Here is a 20,816-nt window from a genome sequence, read left to right on the forward strand (position 1 = left end):
TTCAGCACACACACACACACACACACATTCAAACGTTTACTGAGACAATGTTTTTCTCTTCCTCTTTAGTGTTTACAAACTGAGATTAAGAATTTTACGTCCGAAATCGAAGAACTCAGCAAGGAAAATGGCCTTTTTAAAGAAACTATACACAAACTGCAAACAGAGACGATGAGTGAAAAACAAAGTAAGCTTCCATTCTGTCTTCTATGAAAGTCATAGAATTGGTTTCTTCAGGATTTTTTATGCTATTTTGATGTATCTTGGAAATAAGTGTCAGAACTCTTAGTATTTTCTTGAGAGCAAAAGCAACTCCTCATCTCCTTTTCAGATTTGCTGCTGCTGCTGCTTCTTATTATTTTGTTGTTGTTGTCTTTGTGCATGAAAGGGAGTTTGTGTGACTGTCATTGTTGTTACTAAACTCTGGATTAGTTTCATTAGTAATCCTTAAGATCAGTGGCATTTCTTGTGTAAAAATTTGCATCTTTTATTCAGACAAAACAAAATGTATCCATCATCATCATCATCATCATCAGACTCCGATCTGATCTGGCAGAGTTTCTACAGCTGAATGCCCTTCCTAATGCCAACCACTCCGAGAGTGTAGTGGGTGCTTTTATGTGCCACCAGCACGAGGGCCAGTCAGTTGGTACTGGCAGCGGCCACTCTCAAACGGACACGAGCGGATGGTGCTTTTACGTGCCACTGGCACGGGGGCCAGGCGAGGCTGGCAACGGACACGAACGAATGGTGCTTTTACGTGCCACCGGCACGGGGGCCAGATCGGGCAACGGCCACGATCGGGCAAAGAAAATGGATAGATGGATGAAGCTCAAGTCCAATGTGCTTTTTTATCTTTCTATCTTTTAAAACATCCAAATAAAATTGGGTAGACAAAAACTGCATGCATTGTGTTTATAATGTTATACTGTCACACTGAGTTTGTATATTATCGTTTTCCTTAACCCTTCAGCATTCAAACTGGCCAGATTTTGGTCTGACCAAAGTATCTTACCTATTTTATGTTCAGACTGACCAGTCTCAGCCTCTCGCACCTACCCTACAATGTCATTCTCAGAATAAAACAATCACATTGTTGAAATCTTGAAGATACAAGATAATCCATCATCATCATCGTTTAACGTCCGTTTTCCGTGCTAGCACGGGTTGGACGGTTTGACTGGGGTCTGGGAAGCCAGGAGGCTGCACCAGGCTCCAGTCTGATCTGGCAGTGTTTCTACAGCTGGATGCCCTTCTTAACGCCAACCACTCCGCGAGTGTAGTGGGTGCTTTTTACGTCCCACCGGCACAGGTGCCAGGGGAGTCTGGCAGCGGCCACAATCGGTTGGTGCTTTTAACGTGCCACCAGCACGGAAGCCAGTCAAGGCGGAGCTGGCAAAAGAAAATTCCAAACCACATGACATGTCTGTACCTGACTGAAATTGGTTTTTTTTTCTTCTTCTCTCTTTGTTTTTGTAGGTTATTCTATATTTAGCTACATGGTTTCGGGTTCAGTCCCACTGCGTGGCACTTTGGGTAGGTGTCTTCTGCTATAGCCCCGAGCCGACTGAAGCTTTGTGATTGAATTCGGCAGGCAGAAGTTACTGCCGTGTGTGTACATGTACGTGTAGGTGCTTGTGCCTCTCCCAAAGAGAGAGAGAGAGAGGGGTTTCTATTCTTAATTCTAGTTTTTTATTTTTTTATTCTTAATTCTTCCTCCAATGTAATACTTATACTAATTTCATTCTTTCTATTTATTATTTTTTTTTATTCTGTTCAAGATTGTACTACCAATATGGAATCAAAAGGCAAAGGTGTGAATACAGATGATGTAGAAGATCTGAGGAAGCAATTATCCGATAAGTTCATGAGTTTAGCACGGGCTGAAGCCACGAACAAAATTTCTAAATTACACTTCAGCAAACTGTAAGTATTTTTTGGTTTATTCTGTCTGTTGTAGTATACTCTTTTTCTTGTTTCAGTCATTTGACTGCGGCCATGCTGGAGCACCGCCTTTAATCGACCAACTCGACCCCGGGACTTATTCTTTTATAAGCCCTGTACTTATTCTATCGGTCTCTTTTGCCGAACCGCTAAGTAACGGGGACATAAACATACCAGCATCGGTTGTCAAGCAATGCTAGGGGGACAAACACAAACACACAAACACACACACGCATATATATATATATATATATATATATATATATATACACATATATACGATGGGCTTCTTTCAGTTTCCATCTGCTAAATCCACTCACAAGGCTTTGGTCGGCCCGAGGCTATAGTAGAAGACACTTGCCCAAGGTGCCACGCTGTGGGACTGAACCCGGAACCATGTGGTTGGTAAACAAGCTACTTACCACACAGCCACTCCTGCGCCTGTATGTTTGTTATTTGTTTTTTAATCTCAAATAAAATTTGTGTCTGTGGAAATTCCTTTTTCATCATCATCATCATCATCAGTATATTGTTTTAATGATCATCACCGTCATTGTTTAACGTCTGTTTTCCATGCATACTTTGGTAGGACGGTTGACAGGAGCTGAGCAGGTAGAAGACTACCCCAGGCCACTGTATCTGGTTTGCCTTTCCTGGCACCAATCACTCTGAAGAGTGGACCGAGTGCTTTTTATGTGGCACCAGCACAGGTGAGGTCAGTTTTGGCAGGATTTTTACAGATGGGTGCTTTTTCCAAAATGCCAACCACTTCACAATGTGGCCTGGATGCTTTCTACACGACACCAGCACCAGCAGGGTCACCAAGTGACTTGAAAGACAAGGAATTTTGTGAGTGGGGGTACATTGGAGGAGGAGATCTTGTGTCAGACGTGTCATTGTTTTAATGTTCACTTTAATTTCTGCTTGCACATGTTGGACATAGGTTTTATCGAGGTAGATTTTTCTATGGTTGGATGCCCTTCCTGTTACCAACTCTTTGCTTCTTCCCAGGCATACTTTATTTTTGTTGTTTTTTTTCTTTCAGTGAAAGTTCTTACAAAGAAACCATTTCTATCTTGGAGGACAAAATCAAATACTTACAAGAAGAGCTGCGACGAGCTCAAGTGAATTCAGATGAGAATACAAGTAAGTTCTTATTTTGCAATTCCGGTCTTTTCCCAAGTAGCTTCAGAGGGGCTGCATCTATGTTAGGTCAAGATTCTTTTATTTTTTTACTTGTTGCAGTCATTTGACTGCGGCCCTGCTGGAGCACCGTCTTTAGTCGAGCAAATCGCCCCCAGGACTTATTCTTAGTAAGCCTAGTACTTATTCTATCGGTCTCTTTTGCCGAACCGCTAAGTTACGGGACGTACACACACCAGCATCGGTTGTCAAGCGATGTTGGGGAGACAAACACAGACACAAACACACACACACACACATATATACATACATATATATACGATGGGCTTCTTTCAGGTCAAGATTCTTTTATATATATATGCACGGCAGGCTTCTTTCAGTTTCTGTCTACCAAATCCACTCACAAGGTTTTGGTCAGCCTGAGGCTATAGTAGAAGACACTTGCTCAAGTTGCTACACAGTGGGACTGAACCTGGAACCGTGAGGTAAGCAAGCTTCTTACCACACAGCCACACCTGCGCCTGTTACAATGAAGATGCATGGCTCAGTGGTTAGAGCACCAGGCTTACAGTTGTGAGGTTGTGAGTTTGATTCCCGGACTGGGCTGTGTATTGTGTTTTTGAGCAAAACATTTCATTTCATGTTGCTCCAGTTCACTCAGGTGTAGAAATGAGTTGCCCCAGGTGACAAGCTGTATTGACCTTTGCCTTTCCCTTGGGCAACATTGGTGGCATGGAGAGGTGGAGACTGGCATGCATGTACAATTGCCTGGACTTGTGCCTCAGATGGAAACTTTCTAGGTGACCGAATGGGTTCTTAGAAATGTAGAAAAGGAATTGGCGGAAATTCCCTTTGGTATGCCCAGTCTAAGCAATAAGGACACAAAGGAATGTAGTGAGATCATAAGCTGGCTAAAAAGCAAGGTAAATTCTCTGTTGCAGGTGTAGAGACACACTAAGTATTAACAGCACACAGTTAATAGGTAACCTCAAATATCTGGAAGGTGCTCAAGAAATAACTGGTGGCTTCTGTTATCTAGGTGACCTAATTAATGGTGGACGGGAATGTTTTGAAAGTATAATCACCTGAGTAAGAACAGAATATTAAAAATTCAGGAGGCTATTATGCTTGCGTGCAACAAAAGGTTTCTCCTTCACTGTGAAGGGAAAATTGTACGGTTTTTGTATGGTATTTGGCTTCCAACCACATTGGTTCTAGGTTCAGTCCCACTGCATGGCACATTGGGCAAGTGTCTTCTACTATAATGCTGGGCTAACCAAAGTCTTGAGAGTGAATTTAGTTGCTGGAAGCTGAAAGAAGCTCATAGTGTATATATGTGTGTGTGTGTGTGTGTGTGGGTTTGTATTCCACCATCACTTAATAACTAGTGTTGGTTTGTTATGTCCCTGGTTCAGTAAAAGAGAACTGTATGTAACAGGATTAGGTTCGGGAACACTGGAGGGGTGTCCAATCTGATCCCATTACATACAATTTAAGTAGAGTAAACAGAGACAATGTCAGGCGGTCTTCGATAACAGTGTAAAGGGAACTGGTTGCTTCTTTACACCTGTGGGGTGCAACTTGGATGCAACACAATTTCCTTTCTTTAGATTCCAGAGACTACCAGTCAGGAACAAGTAACGCAACCTTAAAAAATATATATAACTCTTTATTTTCTTATTTACAAAAGAAGTTCGTTAGTATCTTGGTATCCACTAGGTGCGAAATAGCAAGGCTGAATTTTAACGTTTGTAAGCTTGTTACAACAATTCAGCAGCAACAGATATTCAACAGCAACAGAGCAGGTCGTCTCGGCGCTATTAAGGAAAACGCCCTAGTAACTGTCCCCTTCAGTCTCCAGCGCATGCACATGAGGGAACTTCCCTATGCCTTTCCAGAAGGTTCTAGAAGGTTCCAACCCCGCACATGCGCACTGAAGAAGGACGTTGCGTGTGCGCACACTGGAATATGACGTCACTACAACAGTAAATGGTGGTTTATTCTCGGTCACAGGCAAGAATGAGTGCACGTGTATCTCTAGTGGGAACCTGGCAGCCGAATCCGCAGGACTGATTGCGATGCTTATTTGTTGCGAGTCAAAACGATTCGTTGGGGTGAGGTTCTCTGAGTGAAAGTCAAGACACGTCCGTCCGCTAGCGCCGCTTATGCCAGAAAGGAAGAAGGATTTAGCGGTCAGTGTTTTTTGGTTTCACTTCCTGCACATGCGCATGAGGGAAACTTCCGGTGGCCAACCGGAAGTAACCCAATTCTGTGCATGTGCGCTGAACCTTACACAGTAGTGTCACTACAAGTATAATACGTCTTGGACTTTTAGGAAAACATAAGAATCCTGGGGTTGATTTGTTTGACAAAAACCCTTCAATGACTGAAACAAGTGAAAAGATGCTGCATGGTAGGTAACAACACATCATCCTTAAATGCTGAGGATTTGTGATGACCAGGAAGAAATGAAACAAGCATGCTTTGCTGAATAAGTAATGATAACCTTATCATGCCATGTTATCGCAATAGCAGGAATAACTTTTTAAAATCTCCACAAGATTCCTGTTAACCCTTTCGCTACTGTATTTATTTTGAGATGCTCTGTTTTTATTTCAATTACTTTAAATACAACAAATGGAGAAGTTCTTAAGCAGATCAGGCCGAAAATATCGCTAGAAGCTAGGATCACCAAGCATAGATTGGCATCTTTCGGTCATATTATGAGGAGAAAATCCCTGGAGAAGGACATCATGCTCGGAATGGTAAGTGGCAGGAGAGGAAGAGGCCGACCAAGAACCCACTGGCTTGACACCATCAAGAGTGATACCGGAATGGACATAGCCAATCTGAAAGAAGCGGCCCAGGATAGAACTGACTGGAGGACACTGATCCAATGAGTAACCGAGAGTTGACTTCGACTGAGCGGATAGATAGATAGACAACAAAAAATTTGGTAAAATAATTTAGTCATCATTAAGCTAGTGTTAGGAACATAAATTGTGACTAAGGTTTGGCGGAAGATTTTAATTCAAAACTTATAAAAACAAAACATTTGTACTCAGAACCAGAGCCAGTTTCAGCCAGGTTGGGAACGAAAGTGTTAAAGCTGTAATGAACAACGCACATAGAAATAGAAGACAAAATACTAAAATTAGACAACTGATCATGTGGCAGCTTTGCAGTCAAATATGTTGTTTATGGTTCATTGTTAATGGTGTTCTCATAATTATTGTTTATTTTTGGTTTTAATTGAGGGGGAAAAATGATTTTGTGATGAAATTGAGCATGTGGTGAGTATAGCACTTTGTCTTGTAAACGTGGCAAGGCCGAGACTTTTTGCAGTTAAGGAAATTATTGATGATATTAGGATTGCTGGAAAATACAGTTGTTCTGTGGATGAAGAGTTTAACCTTACTCAGACAATGAAAGTGATTTGGACAATCAAACTGGCAAAAGTAATGAGGAAAGCAGTGATTCACATGAACAGATATGGTAGTTGAAAGATGGGCATATTATTGTTATTCTCCTGAATCTGTTATAAACGAATTCAGTGGTTGAGAGAAAGGCTTATTATTATTATTATTATTATTCTCCCAATTCTATTGTGATTCCGTCCATTAGTTTGCCTTGTATAAAAAGCACCATCCGATTGTGGATGTTGCCAGCCTCGTCTGGCCCCCGTGCCGGTGGCACGTAAAAAGCACCATCCGATCTTGGCCGTTTGCCAGCCTCGTCTGGCACCTGTGTCGGTGGCACATAAAAAGCACCCACTACACTCACGGAGTGGTTGGCATTAGGAAGGGCATCCAGCTGTAGAAGCACTTCCAGATCAGACTGGGCCTGGCGCAGCCTTCTGGCTTCCCAGATCTCCAGTTGAACCATCCAACCCATGCTAGCATGGAAAACAGACGTTAAACGATGATGATGATATGAAACTATTTATTTTCTTTTGCTCAGGAGTCCAGGTGGAGGGTAAAGTTAGACACAGGGGCCCCAAGTCTGAGAGAGTTAATGTGTATGAGCAATGGAATACTAATGAGTTGAGAGAAAACTGGTTATAGAACATGGCCGAGCTGAAGTTGTCTAATTAAAATTTAGACACCTCATGAAATAAATTTAGCCCTTTAGCATTTAAACTAGCCATGTCTGGTCTATATATTCTACTAATTTTTGTGTTCATTTGGCCAGATCCAGCTTCTTACACCTACCCTACAATGCAGTTCTCAAAAAAAACAATCATACCATTGAAATCCCAAAGCTGAGATAATAACATGATTAATTGAAAACAATTGAGTCAAGTACAACAACATCAAAAATCAATGGAAACTGCAGTTGTGATCCCTGTGCTGGTGGCACATAAAAAGCACCATCCGAATGTGGCCGATGCCAGCACCGCCTAGACTGGCTTCCGTGCCGGTGGCACATAAAAAGCACCATCCGAACGTGGCCGATGCCAGTGCCGCCTTGACAGGCTTCCGTGCCAGTGGCATGTAAAAAGCACCAATCTGATCGTGGCCGTTGCCAGACTCGTCTGGCACCTGTGTCAGTGGCACATAAAAAGCACCCACTACACTCATGGAGTGGTTGGCGTTAGGAAGGGCATCCAGCTGTAGAAACACTGCCAGATCAGACTGGGCCTGGTGCAGCCTTCTGGCTTCCCAGATCCCCGGTCGAACTGTCCAACCCATGCTAGCATGGAGAATGGACGTTAAACGATGATGATGATGATGATGAATGTGAATACATAAGCATTGCTTTTGGCAGATTAATCTGAATGCTAAAAGCTTAAAGTGTATTTCACAGCTTGCCTTTTGTTGACGAATGTCACATTTGAAACTATTTGTTGAGGCAAGTGTGACTTGGAGAAAATGACAGTGAAGACTTTTTTTTTTAAGATCCTGTTTAATCTATTTCTAAGAATAAATGCGTTTTTTTAAAGAAAAATCCCTTGTGATGTTTGTTTCATCAAGTCACACAGACAATCCCTTGTTAGAAAAAAATGTAGGAACCAGTGACTGACCTGTCAAGAACCTGTAACCAATGATGTTGTTCACAAAGTGCAATGTGCAACTATTAATTCACGTGTGTATGTGAGTATATATATGTGTGTGTGTGTGTGTGTGTGCAGAAGTGGCTGTGTGGTAAGTAGCTTGCTTACCAACCACATAGTTCTGGATTCAGTCCCACTGTGTGGCACCTTGGGCAAGTGTCTACTACTATAGTCTCAGGCCGACCAAAGCCTTGTGAGTGGATTTGGTAGGTGGAAACTGAAAGAAACCCATCGTATATATATGTGTGTGTGTGTGTATATATATATATATATGTGTGTGTGTGTGTGTGTTGTGTATCTGTGTTTGTCCCCCCCCAACATCGCTTGATAACTGATGCTGGTGTGTTTAGGTCCCCGTAACTTAGCGGTTCAGCAAAAGACACTGATAGAATAAGTACTAGGCTTGCAAAGAATTAGTCCTGGGGTTGATTTGATTCGACTAAAGGCGGTGCTCCAGCATGGCCACAGTCAAATGACTGAAACAAGTAAAAGAATTATACATATATATATATGTGTGTGTGTGTATGTATCTCTTATTATAAAAGGCAGATTTTATCTGCCTCCCTTTGTCAGTTATAGAAATCTACAATATAGGATTTCTTCAATTACAATTTACCTAGCATTTTTAAGAGTAGAATGCATCGGGTTTTGCCAGGTCCAGTTTTTAAAATTTAAACTCCAATTAAGCAAAATTTACAGAAAACTCACATTCTGGTGTGTATGTCAAATGCTTTTCTTAGTCTGGTTTACAGCACACGCAAACGCACAGTGTGCAACGAATAAAGTGAAACTAGATGTAATATTTGTTTCTGTCTATCACGCTGATAGATACATGAGTAAAATGTATGGCAAGCTAACAGATAAGAGTGAGTGAAAATGTTCTTGGAAGAGAGTAAATAGCGACAAAAGAGAGTAAATAGCAAGTGATTTGAGGAAGACTAAACTGAAAGTATGAAACAGTGTTTATGTATAAACAGACGACACTTATATAAACCCTTTCGTTACCAAACTGCCCGAATTTACCTATTCATATTTAAATGAGAATATCAGAGTAAATCTCTTTAGTACATTCGTGAAAACACGTATTATACTTCGTAAACACTTTAAATACAGTTTTGTACAAAAATCGAAGTGTAATTTTAATTCCGTGAATTATGGGAGATTTTTTTCTGAAATTTGTTCCTATTGTGTTTTCAAAATTTGTAATTCTGACAAAAAATGGATACGAATTTCATTATATCAAGCAGCGAGTCAGAATTCGAAGGATTTTCTACTGAAGACCTTCATAAATCTAACTCTATGACTGAAAAAAAAAAGCATCTTTATATAAGAGTGAAGTTGTGTGTCTGTCTCCTACGATTTAGATCCGTTACTACTCCCACATTTTGCGGTGCAGTTTAACCAAAAGCGGGTATCTTATAGTCGTGATTCATATCGAGCCCTTCTGGGTATTAGCGCGCGTCTACGATGTGTCTACGATTTAAAAAAAATTTACCATCATATTTTTCCATTTGAATGCATTTTTTCGCTTTTATATAAGGGAAGTAACTCTCTAAAAATATCTACGATGTGTCAACGATTTAAAAAAAAATTTACCTTAATTTTTTTTCAATTTTTAATGCATTTTTTGGCTATTTTTTGGCTATAACTCTCTAAAAATGCTTATATAGTTATTTCCCTTACAACCCGAGCAACGCCGGGCGATACTGCTAGTCACTTTATATTTTTAGTGGCTTTAGAGGTTTTTATGTTGCAAATTTATTGATAATGAAGTGGGCAATTGTACAGTTAGAGGGTCAATTTAAATTGTTGGTGATTTGATAACAAAATATGTGAAAGCTGTATTATTTTAAGGAAGTGAGATACAACAGGCTGGGGTTTGTGAATTATGAGACATGGGAGAGATGAAAGTGAATTTTTTCTCATTGTTTTTCCTCATTTCCACCTTGTTATCCCTCTTTTATTCTACGTTTCTTCCTGTTACTCTCTCCCACTTTCTGTATCATTCCATCCTCTCTAAACTTTTCTTTTTCTTTTTAATATTTACAGTAAGCATCAAAAGGGAAGTCCCTGCAAAACCATCCAGTCCACATAAATCGAATGTGATCCCATCACGTGGCGTTGTTGACCAGCTAGCTATTGTCACACTGGAGGCCGAAAAGGCAAAACTTCACCGCAAATTAGAGACTCTACAGCAGAAGCTTCTGAATTCATTGAAGAATAATGAAGACCTGAAGAAGGAATTATCAGTTCACAAGTAAGTCTATGCTCTGTCTTCACTTATATCAGCAGTTTTATTCTTTTCTTTTACTTGTTTCAGTCATTTGACTGCGGCCATGCTGGAGCACCGCCTTTAGTTGAGCAAATCGGCCCCGGGACTTATTCTTTGTAAGCCCAGTACTTATTCTATCGGTCTCTTTTGCCGAACCGCTAAGTGACGGGGACGTAAACACCCCAGCATCGGTTGTCAAGCAATGCTAGGGGGACAAACACATACACACACACACTTATATATATATACATATATACGACAGGCTTCTTTCAGTTTCCATCTACCAAATCCACTCACAAGGCATTGGTCGGCCCGGGGCTATAGCAGAAGACACTTGCCCAAGATGCCACGCAGTGGGACTGAACCCGGAACCATGTGGTTGGTTAGCAAGCTACTTACCACACAGCCACTCCTTTTTTTTACTTCTAACTCAATTTAGAGTAAAAAAAAATGTATTTTAGTACTTTTGCACATGAAGTTAAATGACGGTGTGGCTGTAAAGGTGTAGGCATGGCTGTGTGGTAAAAAGTTTGCTTCCCAACCACATGGTCCTGGGTTCAGTCCCACTGTGTAGCATCTTGGGTAAGTGTCTTTTGCTATGGCCCCAGGCGAAACCAAAGCCTTGTGAATGGATTTGGTAGATAGAAACAGAAAGAAGCCTGTCTTGTTGTCTGTTTGTCCTCCCCACCACCACTAAACACCCAGTGTTGGTTTGTTTACATCCCCATAAGCTAGCAGTTTGGCATAAGAGACTGATGGAATAAAGGTATCAGGTTTAAAAATACAAGTACTAGAGTTGATTCATTCGACTAAAAGTTCTTCAAGGCAGTGCCCCAGCATGGCCACAGTCCTATGAGTGAAACAAGTAAAAGATAAAAAAGGATGTATATATTCATCATTATTACCATCATCATCACCACCACCTTAATCATCATCATCATCATCATCATCATCGTTTAATGGAGAACGGACGTTAAACGATGATGATGATGATGATGATGATGATGATGATGATGATTAAGGTGGTGAGCTGGCAGAATCGTTAGTGTTGTATTTTGCCTGTCGCTACGTTCTGAGTTCAAATCCTGCAATGATGATGATGATGCATGTGTGCATGAAGACAAATATACATGAACAGCTACATGAAAAATTTTAGCGCAGGAGTGGCTGTGTGGTAAGTAGCTTGTTTACCAACCACATGGTTCCAGGTTCAGTCCCACTGCGTGGCACCTTGGGCAAGTGTCTTCTACTATAGCCCCGGGCCGACCAAAGCCTTGTGAGTGGATTTGGTAGACGGAAACTGAAAGAAACCCGTCGTATATATGTGTATATATAAATATATATGTGTGTGTTTGTGTGTCTGTGTTTGTTCACCTAGCATTGCTTGACAACCGATGCTGGTGTGTTTATATCACCGTTACTTAGCGGTTCGGCAACAGAGACCGATAGAATAAGTACAGGGCTTACAAAAGAATAAGTCCCGGGGTCGAGTTGCTCGATTAAAGGCGGTGCTCCAGCATGGCCGCAGTCAAATGACTGAAACAAGTAAAAGAGTAAAGAGTATGTCTAAGTCATTTCGTTTTACAAATAAACAGAACCATGTCCACAGAATTAGCATCCAGGCGACTACTGTTAATTCAGCTAGTAATAGCTCAAGAGATATGGCAATTTGCTGTACTTGACAAGCCACGTCAAGCTAAGTAAAATTGCTAAGTGAAAAAGTGATGACAAGTGACCGAGACCATGGTGATATGCTGTGCTTGAGAAGACGCATCAAGCCAAGTGAAACTGTGGTATTGGCCGTTGCTAGTGTCAGTCATGTAGGCATGGCTGTGTGGTAAAAAGTTTGCTTCCCAACCACCTGGTCCTGGGTTCAATCCCACTGTGTAGCATCTTGGGTAAGTGTCTTTTGCTATAGCCCCAGGCGAAACCAAAGCCTTGTGAATGGATTTGGTAGATAGAAACAGAAAGAAGCCGGTCTTGTTGTCTGTTTGTCCTCCTCACCACCACTCAACACCCAGTGTTGGTTTGTTTACATCCCCATAAGTAAACAACCATGTAATTGTAGTTGTGGCTTTTACCAATGTCATATGGCACCTATGCCAGTGGCATGTAAAAAGTACCCATGCAGGCTTGTCTTTTCAAGTCCATGTGCCACATAAAAAGCACCCATGTCACTGGCACATTAAAAGCACCCAGCACACTGTTAAGAGGTTGGCATTAGGAAGGGTACCCAGCCGCAGAAACCATGCCAGATCAGACAATTAGTGTCTGCATAGCTCCCAGTTGGCCAGCTTCATGTCAGACTGTCCAACCCATGCTGGATGTCATCACCATTTAATGTCCATCTTCCATGCTGACATGGGTTGGATTGTTTGACAGGAGTTGGAACTAGGCTTTACTGTCTGTTTCGGCTTGGTTTTTATGGCTGGATGCCCTTCCTATCTTCCAGAGTGGTCTGGGTGCCTTTTGCATGGCACCAGCACTGGCAAAGTCTGCTTTGGCATGGTTTTTACTACTGGATGCCCTTACAAATGCTAACCACTTTACAGCATGGACCGAATGCTTTTTATGTGACACCAGCACCAGTGGGGTCACCAAGTAATTTGCAAGACAAAAATCCTTTGAGAAAAGGTGATCATCTGTAAGGTGATGAGAGGTCAGAGTGCGAGAGAGAGACAGAAACAGCTGTCTTGCTGGAGAGGTGGTACATGGTTACCCTAGTCAGAGGGAGTGAAAGAAAGAGATAGAGGGATGTATATATATATATATATATATATATATATATATATATATATATATATATATGTATGTCATTATTCAGTTTTATTTCAAGTGTTCTTGCCATTAGAGAAAGAACCAGTTTGTAATCTAGATCCACGGCACCTTCTTTGGAATTTCAGCATCAACAACACAGTATGTTTTGTTAGTTTGTTTGTATGTATGGATGTGTGTATACATACAGATTTGTATGTTTTTTTTATGTATGTTTTATATCCTTGTATATTGGATATATAATATAATGGAGCAGGGGGAAAGAAAGTGTTTACATGATGCACTGCTATCACTATTACATGAGATTCAATGCTTTCAATCAGGGCTCACAGTAAACTGCTTACCAACCGAAACTGCCAATCACTCACAGTTCTTTGCTTTATAACAATGAGTCTGTCCACCTTTAGTCACTTTGTGAGGTGGTCCGAATCCTCCCACTACAGTGTTTCCTCATTGCATCTACTTGCATATCTAGACATGCTTATACATATACTTAGATGATAAACTGCTAGAACTTACCAGACATGACTTTTGACAGAGTAAGCCCTCTCTCCCTCTCGGAGAGGCACTGAGCACCTACACGCACACATACACACATGGCAGTAACTTCCACCTACCAAATTCAATCACAAAGCTTTGGTTGACTCGGGGCTATAGCAGAAGACACCTGCCCAAAGTGCCACGCAGTGGGACTGAACCTGAAACCATGTAGCTAGGGTTTGGGTTGTGAATACTAAAGGGTTAAGAAGCTCTCTTTGCAGCCATATGGTTTTGGGTTCAGTAAAAATAAAAGTAAAAAAATCCCTGACTGACAACTGGAAGGGGAAGCTGCCCTCTCAACCAATACACTACTGTGGGCGCTACTGGATGATGGACACTTGTGATGATATTATTCCATGCTTTCTGATCCCTAAGGACTTTTCCAGATTTTTACATTTCCAGTGATGGTTTGGATCTGTAGTCTTCAAATCAGCCTTCTCCTTTCTGGTTTTGAGAAGCCTTATTTCTCCAGACAGGTATTTAGGCAGTGTATTACATATCCCAGTGCTCCAATAATTACAGGTATAAACCTGAACCTGTCATTTAGATAAATTGCAGATTTCTCAAAAGTTCAACATAGGTATTTTCTTTTTCACTGATCTGTAGCTTTGTTAACATCCATTGGGTAGCTGATTTCCACAACTGTACACAGTTTCTCTTCTCTATCCTAAATCATTGTGGAGCCACATGGCCTAGTAGTTAGAGCAGCGGTCGAGGGATCGCGGGTTCGAATCTCAGACCGGGCGATGTGTGTATTTATGAGTGAAACACCTAAGCTCCACACGGCTCCGGCAGAAAGTAATGGCGAATTTCTGCTGACTCTTTGGCCACAACTTTCTCTCACTCTTTCCTCCTGCATCTTGCAGCCCACCTGCGACGGACCAGCCTCCCGTGCAGGTTGGGAACCTATATGCCAAGGAAACCGGGAAACCGGCCCTTATGAGCCAGGCATGGCTCGAGAAGGAACAAACATCCTAAATCATTATATCAAGTCTATTGTTTACATTTTATTGAGGTTTTCACTGGGACATTCCACCAGTACTCCTCTATATTATGAGTGGCTATGGTGTTTACCATTGTTATTTCTGTGTGTGTGTGTGTGTGTGTGTGTGTGTGTGTGTGTAGACACATACCAACCACTGATACCAATGCTTCTATATTTGTACTCACTCAAGTTGAAGAAATACACACGAATGCAAAGACATGCACAAGATATCTCACAATTCATGTTAACACAAAAATTGTAAAAGATGACTGACTGTTTTGCTAATTAATTAATAACTGTTATCTCTGCTGTTACAGAAATGTTGCCATCACAAAGAAGTTAGCTGTTGTAAATAAGTCGACTGGTACTGAAAGGTGTGAAGCAGCTGGTAAGTTTTTTAAATCTAAATAATAATAACGAGCACTCAGAGTGCGCAAACCTGTGCCGAGGCAACAACACCGTCCTCCCAACGTTTAGCCGGAGATGATTTTTAAAATGAGAATATCTGAACTCCACTGTTCTAACAAATGAGAATGCTAAAAATGAATCTGACTGCTCTCAAAAATTAAGTAAAAACACAGAAAATAATCCAGAGTCCTTGTCCAGTACTGGATTTATCCCAAAATCTAATCAGTTCATGCCAGTCACAAGGCCAAACATCTCTGAAAGTTTCATCCGAATCCATCAAGCAGTTCTTGAGATATCTTGTCCATGGACAAACAAGCAAAGAAACAAACATCACTGAAAACAATACCTCCGGTTCACTAAGGCAGAAATAACTATTTCAAATTTTTGCCACAAGGGCAGCTTGTGGGAGGTGGAGATCTGTCGATTACATCCCTTTCTACTATATGCACTAAGCCTGAAATTTTGGAGGAGATGGGCTAATCAATTACATTGACCCCAATGCCTGTGAAGGGTTGAAATGGCAAAGTTGACCTTGGTGGAGTTTGTATGTTCCGAATTCAAACTCAGCTGAGGTCAGCTTTGCCTTTTGTTGTCCTTGTGGAGTCGATAAAATAAGTGTCAGTTAAGTACTGGGGTTAATATAATCGATTACTCTACCCCCAAAATTTCAGGCCTTGTGCCTATATCAGAAAGAAATATTATTATTATTATTATTATTATTATTATTATTATTATTATTATTATTAGTAGTAGTAGTAGTAGTAGTAGTAGCAGTAGCAGCAGCAGCAGCAGCAGCAGTAATAGTAGTAAAAGTAGTAGTGTCCCCTTTTTTATCTCCTATAGTTCCTTCCCTTCCTGTACTGCACATTAGTCAGTCCTTGGACAATTCCAGTAGCATATCCATTTTTATTTACCAAAATAGTTTCTGACTTCTCTTGCTCAACTCTTCTCCATTACTCATGATGGGAGGAGTGTAAGTGGTCCTGCAGGAACCTTCTTACAGTACAGCATAGCCATTTCGGAAAAAGAGAGAGAAAGAGGAATGTGTTCTCCTGTACTCCACTGCTTCTTTATTTATCACTCCTGGTGATAACTTTGGCGAGATTTGATCCCAAGTCTGCAAAGAGCCTGAACAAATTCTACTTGACATTCTATCAAATGTCTCTGATGTCTCTGCTAATTTCCTTTTGTCTGTGGTGGTTTGGCACTCCATTGGTTATAATGAAGAGCGTTCTAGTTGGTCCTATCAACAGAACAGCCTGCTTGTGAAATAAACATGCAAGTGGCTGAGTACTCCACAGACATGAGTAATCTTAATGTAATTCTCAAAGAGACTGGCTTCCGTGCCGGTGGCACGTTAAAAGCACCAATCGATCGTGGCCGCTGCCAGACTCCCCTGGCATCTGTGCCGGTGGCACATAAAAAGCACCCACTACACTCACGGAGTGGTTGGCGTTAGGAAGGGCATCCAGCTGTAGAAACACTGCCAGATCAGACTGGAGCCTGGTGAAGCCTCCTGGCTTCCCAGACCCCGGACGAACCGTCCAACCCGTGCTAGCATGGAAAATGGATGTTAAACGATGATGATGATGATGATGATTCAGCGTGACATACCGAATGCAACAGGGCTGGCCCTTTGGATTACAAGTACAACAATAACTCGTTTTTACCGGTTGAGTGAACTGGAGCAACAAGAAATAAAGAGTCTTGCTCAAGGACTCAATGCATTGCCAGGAATCACACTCATGACCTGACAATCGTGAGGTGAATACCTTAGCCATTAAGCCACACATCTCCTTTGTTGTAGTAACCTACATAGAAGCTAACCATGAAAGCTAGAGAGCATGAAGGATTAAAACAGCAGTTTGTGCATTGTTAGTGACCACCGTATTATATCTGTAGCAGAGGCACTTGGGGCCTTCTATTGCTCACTCCACTGTAAGTGATCCCTAGCCTCTTCAAAGTCTCAAAAGTTCACCTCAGCTCTTATAATCAGATTTGGGCCCCCCATAAGCTTTAATGCTATAAGAACTAATTTTCCTGATTATTATTTCTTTATTGCCCACAGGGGGCTAAACATAGAGGGGACAAACAAGGACAGACAAGGGGATTAAGTCGATTATATCGACTCCAGTGCGTCACTGGTACTTATTTAATTGACCCCGAAAGGATGAAAGGCAAAGTCGACCTTGGCGGAATTTTGCCTTTCATCCTTTCGGGGTCGATTAAATAAGTACCAGTGACGCACTGGGGTCGATATAATCGACTTAATCCCCTTGTCTGTCCTTGTTTGTCCCTCTATGTTTAGCCCCCTGTGTGCAATAAAGAAAATAAATAATTTTCCTGATTATTCTGTGCCGGTGACACGTAAAAAGTACTAATCGATCGTGGCCGTTGTCAGCCTCCTGGCCCCTGTGCCGGTGGGTGGCACATAAAAAGCACCCACTACACTCACGGAGTAGTTGGCATTAGGAAGGGCATCCAGCTGTAGAAACACTGCCATGTCAGACTGGAGCTTGGTGCAGCCTCCTGGCTTCCCAGACCCCGGTTGAACCGTCCAACCCATGCTAGCATGGAAAACGGATGTTAAACAAAAATGATGGTGTTGATGATGATGAGGAGGAGGAGGATGCATTGCTGAACGTGAGATGCATCTAATAATCTAGTCACACCTGTATGAATATATTTCACCTGTAGTCCAGCGCATTTTCATTATAACCTTGATTTTGGTTTAGCATAAAATATCTGTAATTTTATATCGCATAACTCTTTAGCATTCAGATTACTCTGTCAAACATAATGTTTATTCATTGACATTGTTTTGAATTAATCATGCATTATCTAATCACTTAAAGATTTCACGATGTAATTGTTATTTTTAGAATGACATTGTTTGAATACACAACAAGCAGAATATAAAACAGGCCCCTTATGGCCAATCTAAATGCAAAATGTTAATATTATGTTGATGTTAGTCAACTCATGCCTTAATATTGTCATTTATGTTAAAATTAGGTCCTAATTAGTATATGAATGTTCTTGTATGGTTTGACGGTTTAGACTGAGAAAGATTAAAATGTGATTTAAATTTCCCTTTCAGAATCACCAGTGAACATAAAACCGCCTTTGACTCCATCTAGAAGTATGAAAGATGATTGTAAAAGCCAATAAAACCATTTTGGTCACCTGTAAGAAATTCATAAGATGGTGAGCTGGCAGCATTGGACAAAATGTGTTGTAACATTTCTCCCAGTTCATTACATTCTGATTTCAAATCCTGCCGAGGTCAGCTTTGCCTTTCCTCTCTTTGGACTAAATAAAGTAAAGGGGTTGATGTAACCAACTTCCCCTCAAAATTACGGGCCTCAAGACTTTTAACGGACTGCTGTTCCATCCGGTGGGTATACTAATTCAGCGGGTTTTTAGCCCACTAATTTAAGGTACTACTGGTGAACAGTGGTCCCGGTGCACGCACACGTGCAGTTGCGCATCCGCGCTAGCTAGTCATAAGGAGTTGATCCTATGACTTGCGCGTATGCAAATGGATAGATTCGCCCATGCGCGATTAAAACGCAAAGTGAATAATTTTTGTTAATAAATTATTTTTTACAAACAAAGGTTTTTTTTAAAAAAATGTATATAATTTTTTTACATAAATTAAATAATATTTTTAGAACAAAGTAAATAAAATGCATTAGGATGCATGCATGAAGCGCATGGTCAAATAATGGAGACGAAAACCATTCACACAGGTGGATGACAAAAAAAAAAAATAAAAAAGGAGAATGAGCTATTTAAAATACATTATTTTTTTTCCGATTTCTTCTTTTAAAGAAACTATCCGGCGAATAGTTTCCGACGTTGGGGTCACCACTTTAGCGGGTTTTTAGCCCACTAATTTAGATATAATGTCTGGTCATCCTTCAAATAGCTGTAGGAATTAATCCAGTGAAAAACAACAAGAATTTGTATGAGTTTTTGAGGCGTTCATGTACTTGGTATAATTATTCCAATCCGGGAGGAGAACCTTCGTACACAGCTTGTATATTTAACAGAACAGAATGAAGTTGAATAAGAAAAGATTTTCGTCTTGCCGCTTTCCATGACTGGTATAGTAAATTCCACTCAATTCAAATCGACACTGGGTAGTCCAGTAGCAGGGAGGGAGCCAATTCAGTTAGTAACAGGACGCTTGGTCAGCAAAAAAGAAGCCGTTTTTGGCTCTGCCTGTCTTTTTATCCCCTATCTCATGAGCGCCACCTCGTTGTTAATGATGTGACCTGGGGAGATAACTCCAGATGACCAACGTTCGGATATGGATTCAACTACAGTTGCCTACACTATGAACTTGGTCATTTGTACACCATAGAAACCAGGTAACTGGCCTTGTAAGGGAAACGAATTGCAAGGGAGAAACTATTACTTGTCAGTAATGCTATTTCAAACATAATTTCATTTTATTTTCTAATAAAATTATGAATAATTTTTTAATACATTTTCCACATGATATACTCTTGAGAGATTCAGATTCTGTTTGTGATCATACCTGTGCTTATGTGTGTGTAGGGTTTAGACGACCGCACGAGAGGAGTTGGCGATAAATGTCCCCTTTAGAACACCGCACGGTCGTTCCCTAGCATAATAAGAGATGCCATAATAAGAGATAATATAACATACGGTGCCAAAGGAGTAAAGGAAGGAGGACAACAAACCGTCAATGTGTACAGAGAGAGAGAGAGAGTGTGTGAGTGCATGCGACAAGTATTTGTGTCTGTGTGTTCGTGTGTGCGACAGAAGTCACAGACAAAAGGTGAATGCACATAAACAGAAATACAGAGCATAGGATAAGTCTCAGCATATTGAGTTAAGATAGAGTTAGTTTACCAGTTCACGAGGTACACAATAGTAAGAGTTCTATAACAAGATGGTAGCGGTTCACGTGTCAGAGCCGGTTACTACGCTTGTAGAGGTTGGGGCTATCATGCCGTGCCGAGTCTTGATATAGTAAGTTCTTTAGAGATACTGCAACTGTATTCTGTGGTGAAAGATTCACACTGACAGCGCGAGTTAAACTTGGTTGGTGTTGATGTGTACATGTTGTTGAAGTCGATGATGGTGGAGACGACATGAAGATGAAGTACGACGATGGTGATGACGGCGGCGGAGATTGAGAATGTCCTACATTGCGGGCATACATTAGCGTTGTAGTGGCTGAAGGTGGAGCATGGCTGGTCGTCTGTCGCTGGAGCTGGAACATGACTGAGTAGCTCTGTGGTCAGTGACTAGACCTTAAAAGGTCTAAAGCCGAAAGGATTTCTTTATTTTTCCTATAAAGGTTTACATAGAGGGGACAAACAAGGACAGACAAGGAACATATAAGAGTCAAATCCACCCATTACACAAATTAAAAATGGATGGGTTTATACAAGAGAACAAAATGATATGAAAACAAGTGATTAAATTAAATATACATGATGGGTATTACATTATTCTATCCGGGTTAGTAGACTAACCCGCCGGTTGGTTTCCTTTTAAGTGATTACTTTCCATTCTTGCACGTGAGCTGACCGTGCAAGCACAGCACCTTGCATATCAGCTTCCTTACAATTTCCATCTTTTACCGAATACTCTTTGTGGCAGGCTCCTCCTCTCCAGACAGATTTTGCTTGAAAGATGGGTGACGAAGTAATTCACCA

At 41.1% G+C, this 20,816-nt stretch overlaps 1 protein-coding gene across 1 annotated transcript in view; it reads left to right on the plus strand.

Moving 5' to 3' along the window:
- LOC115221658 (early endosome antigen 1-like) overlaps positions 1-18,737 on the plus strand; it is a 36,329-nt gene extending 17,592 nt beyond the window's left edge. Inside the window, exons 8-13 of the mRNA XM_029791859.2 lie at positions 70-187; positions 1,782-1,926; positions 2,990-3,090; positions 10,190-10,397; positions 15,030-15,100; positions 18,221-18,737. Coding sequence (XP_029647719.2) covers positions 70-187; positions 1,782-1,926; positions 2,990-3,090; positions 10,190-10,397; positions 15,030-15,100; positions 18,221-18,291 — 714 coding nt within the window. The 3' untranslated portion in view covers positions 18,292-18,737. The remainder of the gene's footprint in view (positions 1-69; positions 188-1,781; positions 1,927-2,989; positions 3,091-10,189; positions 10,398-15,029; positions 15,101-18,220) is intronic.
- Positions 18,738-20,816: the final 2,079 nt, after the last annotated feature.

Source organism: Octopus sinensis, linkage group LG18 (genome assembly GCF_006345805.1).
Source record: "Octopus sinensis linkage group LG18, ASM634580v1, whole genome shotgun sequence".
Taxonomy (NCBI): domain Eukaryota; kingdom Metazoa; phylum Mollusca; class Cephalopoda; order Octopoda; family Octopodidae; genus Octopus; species Octopus sinensis.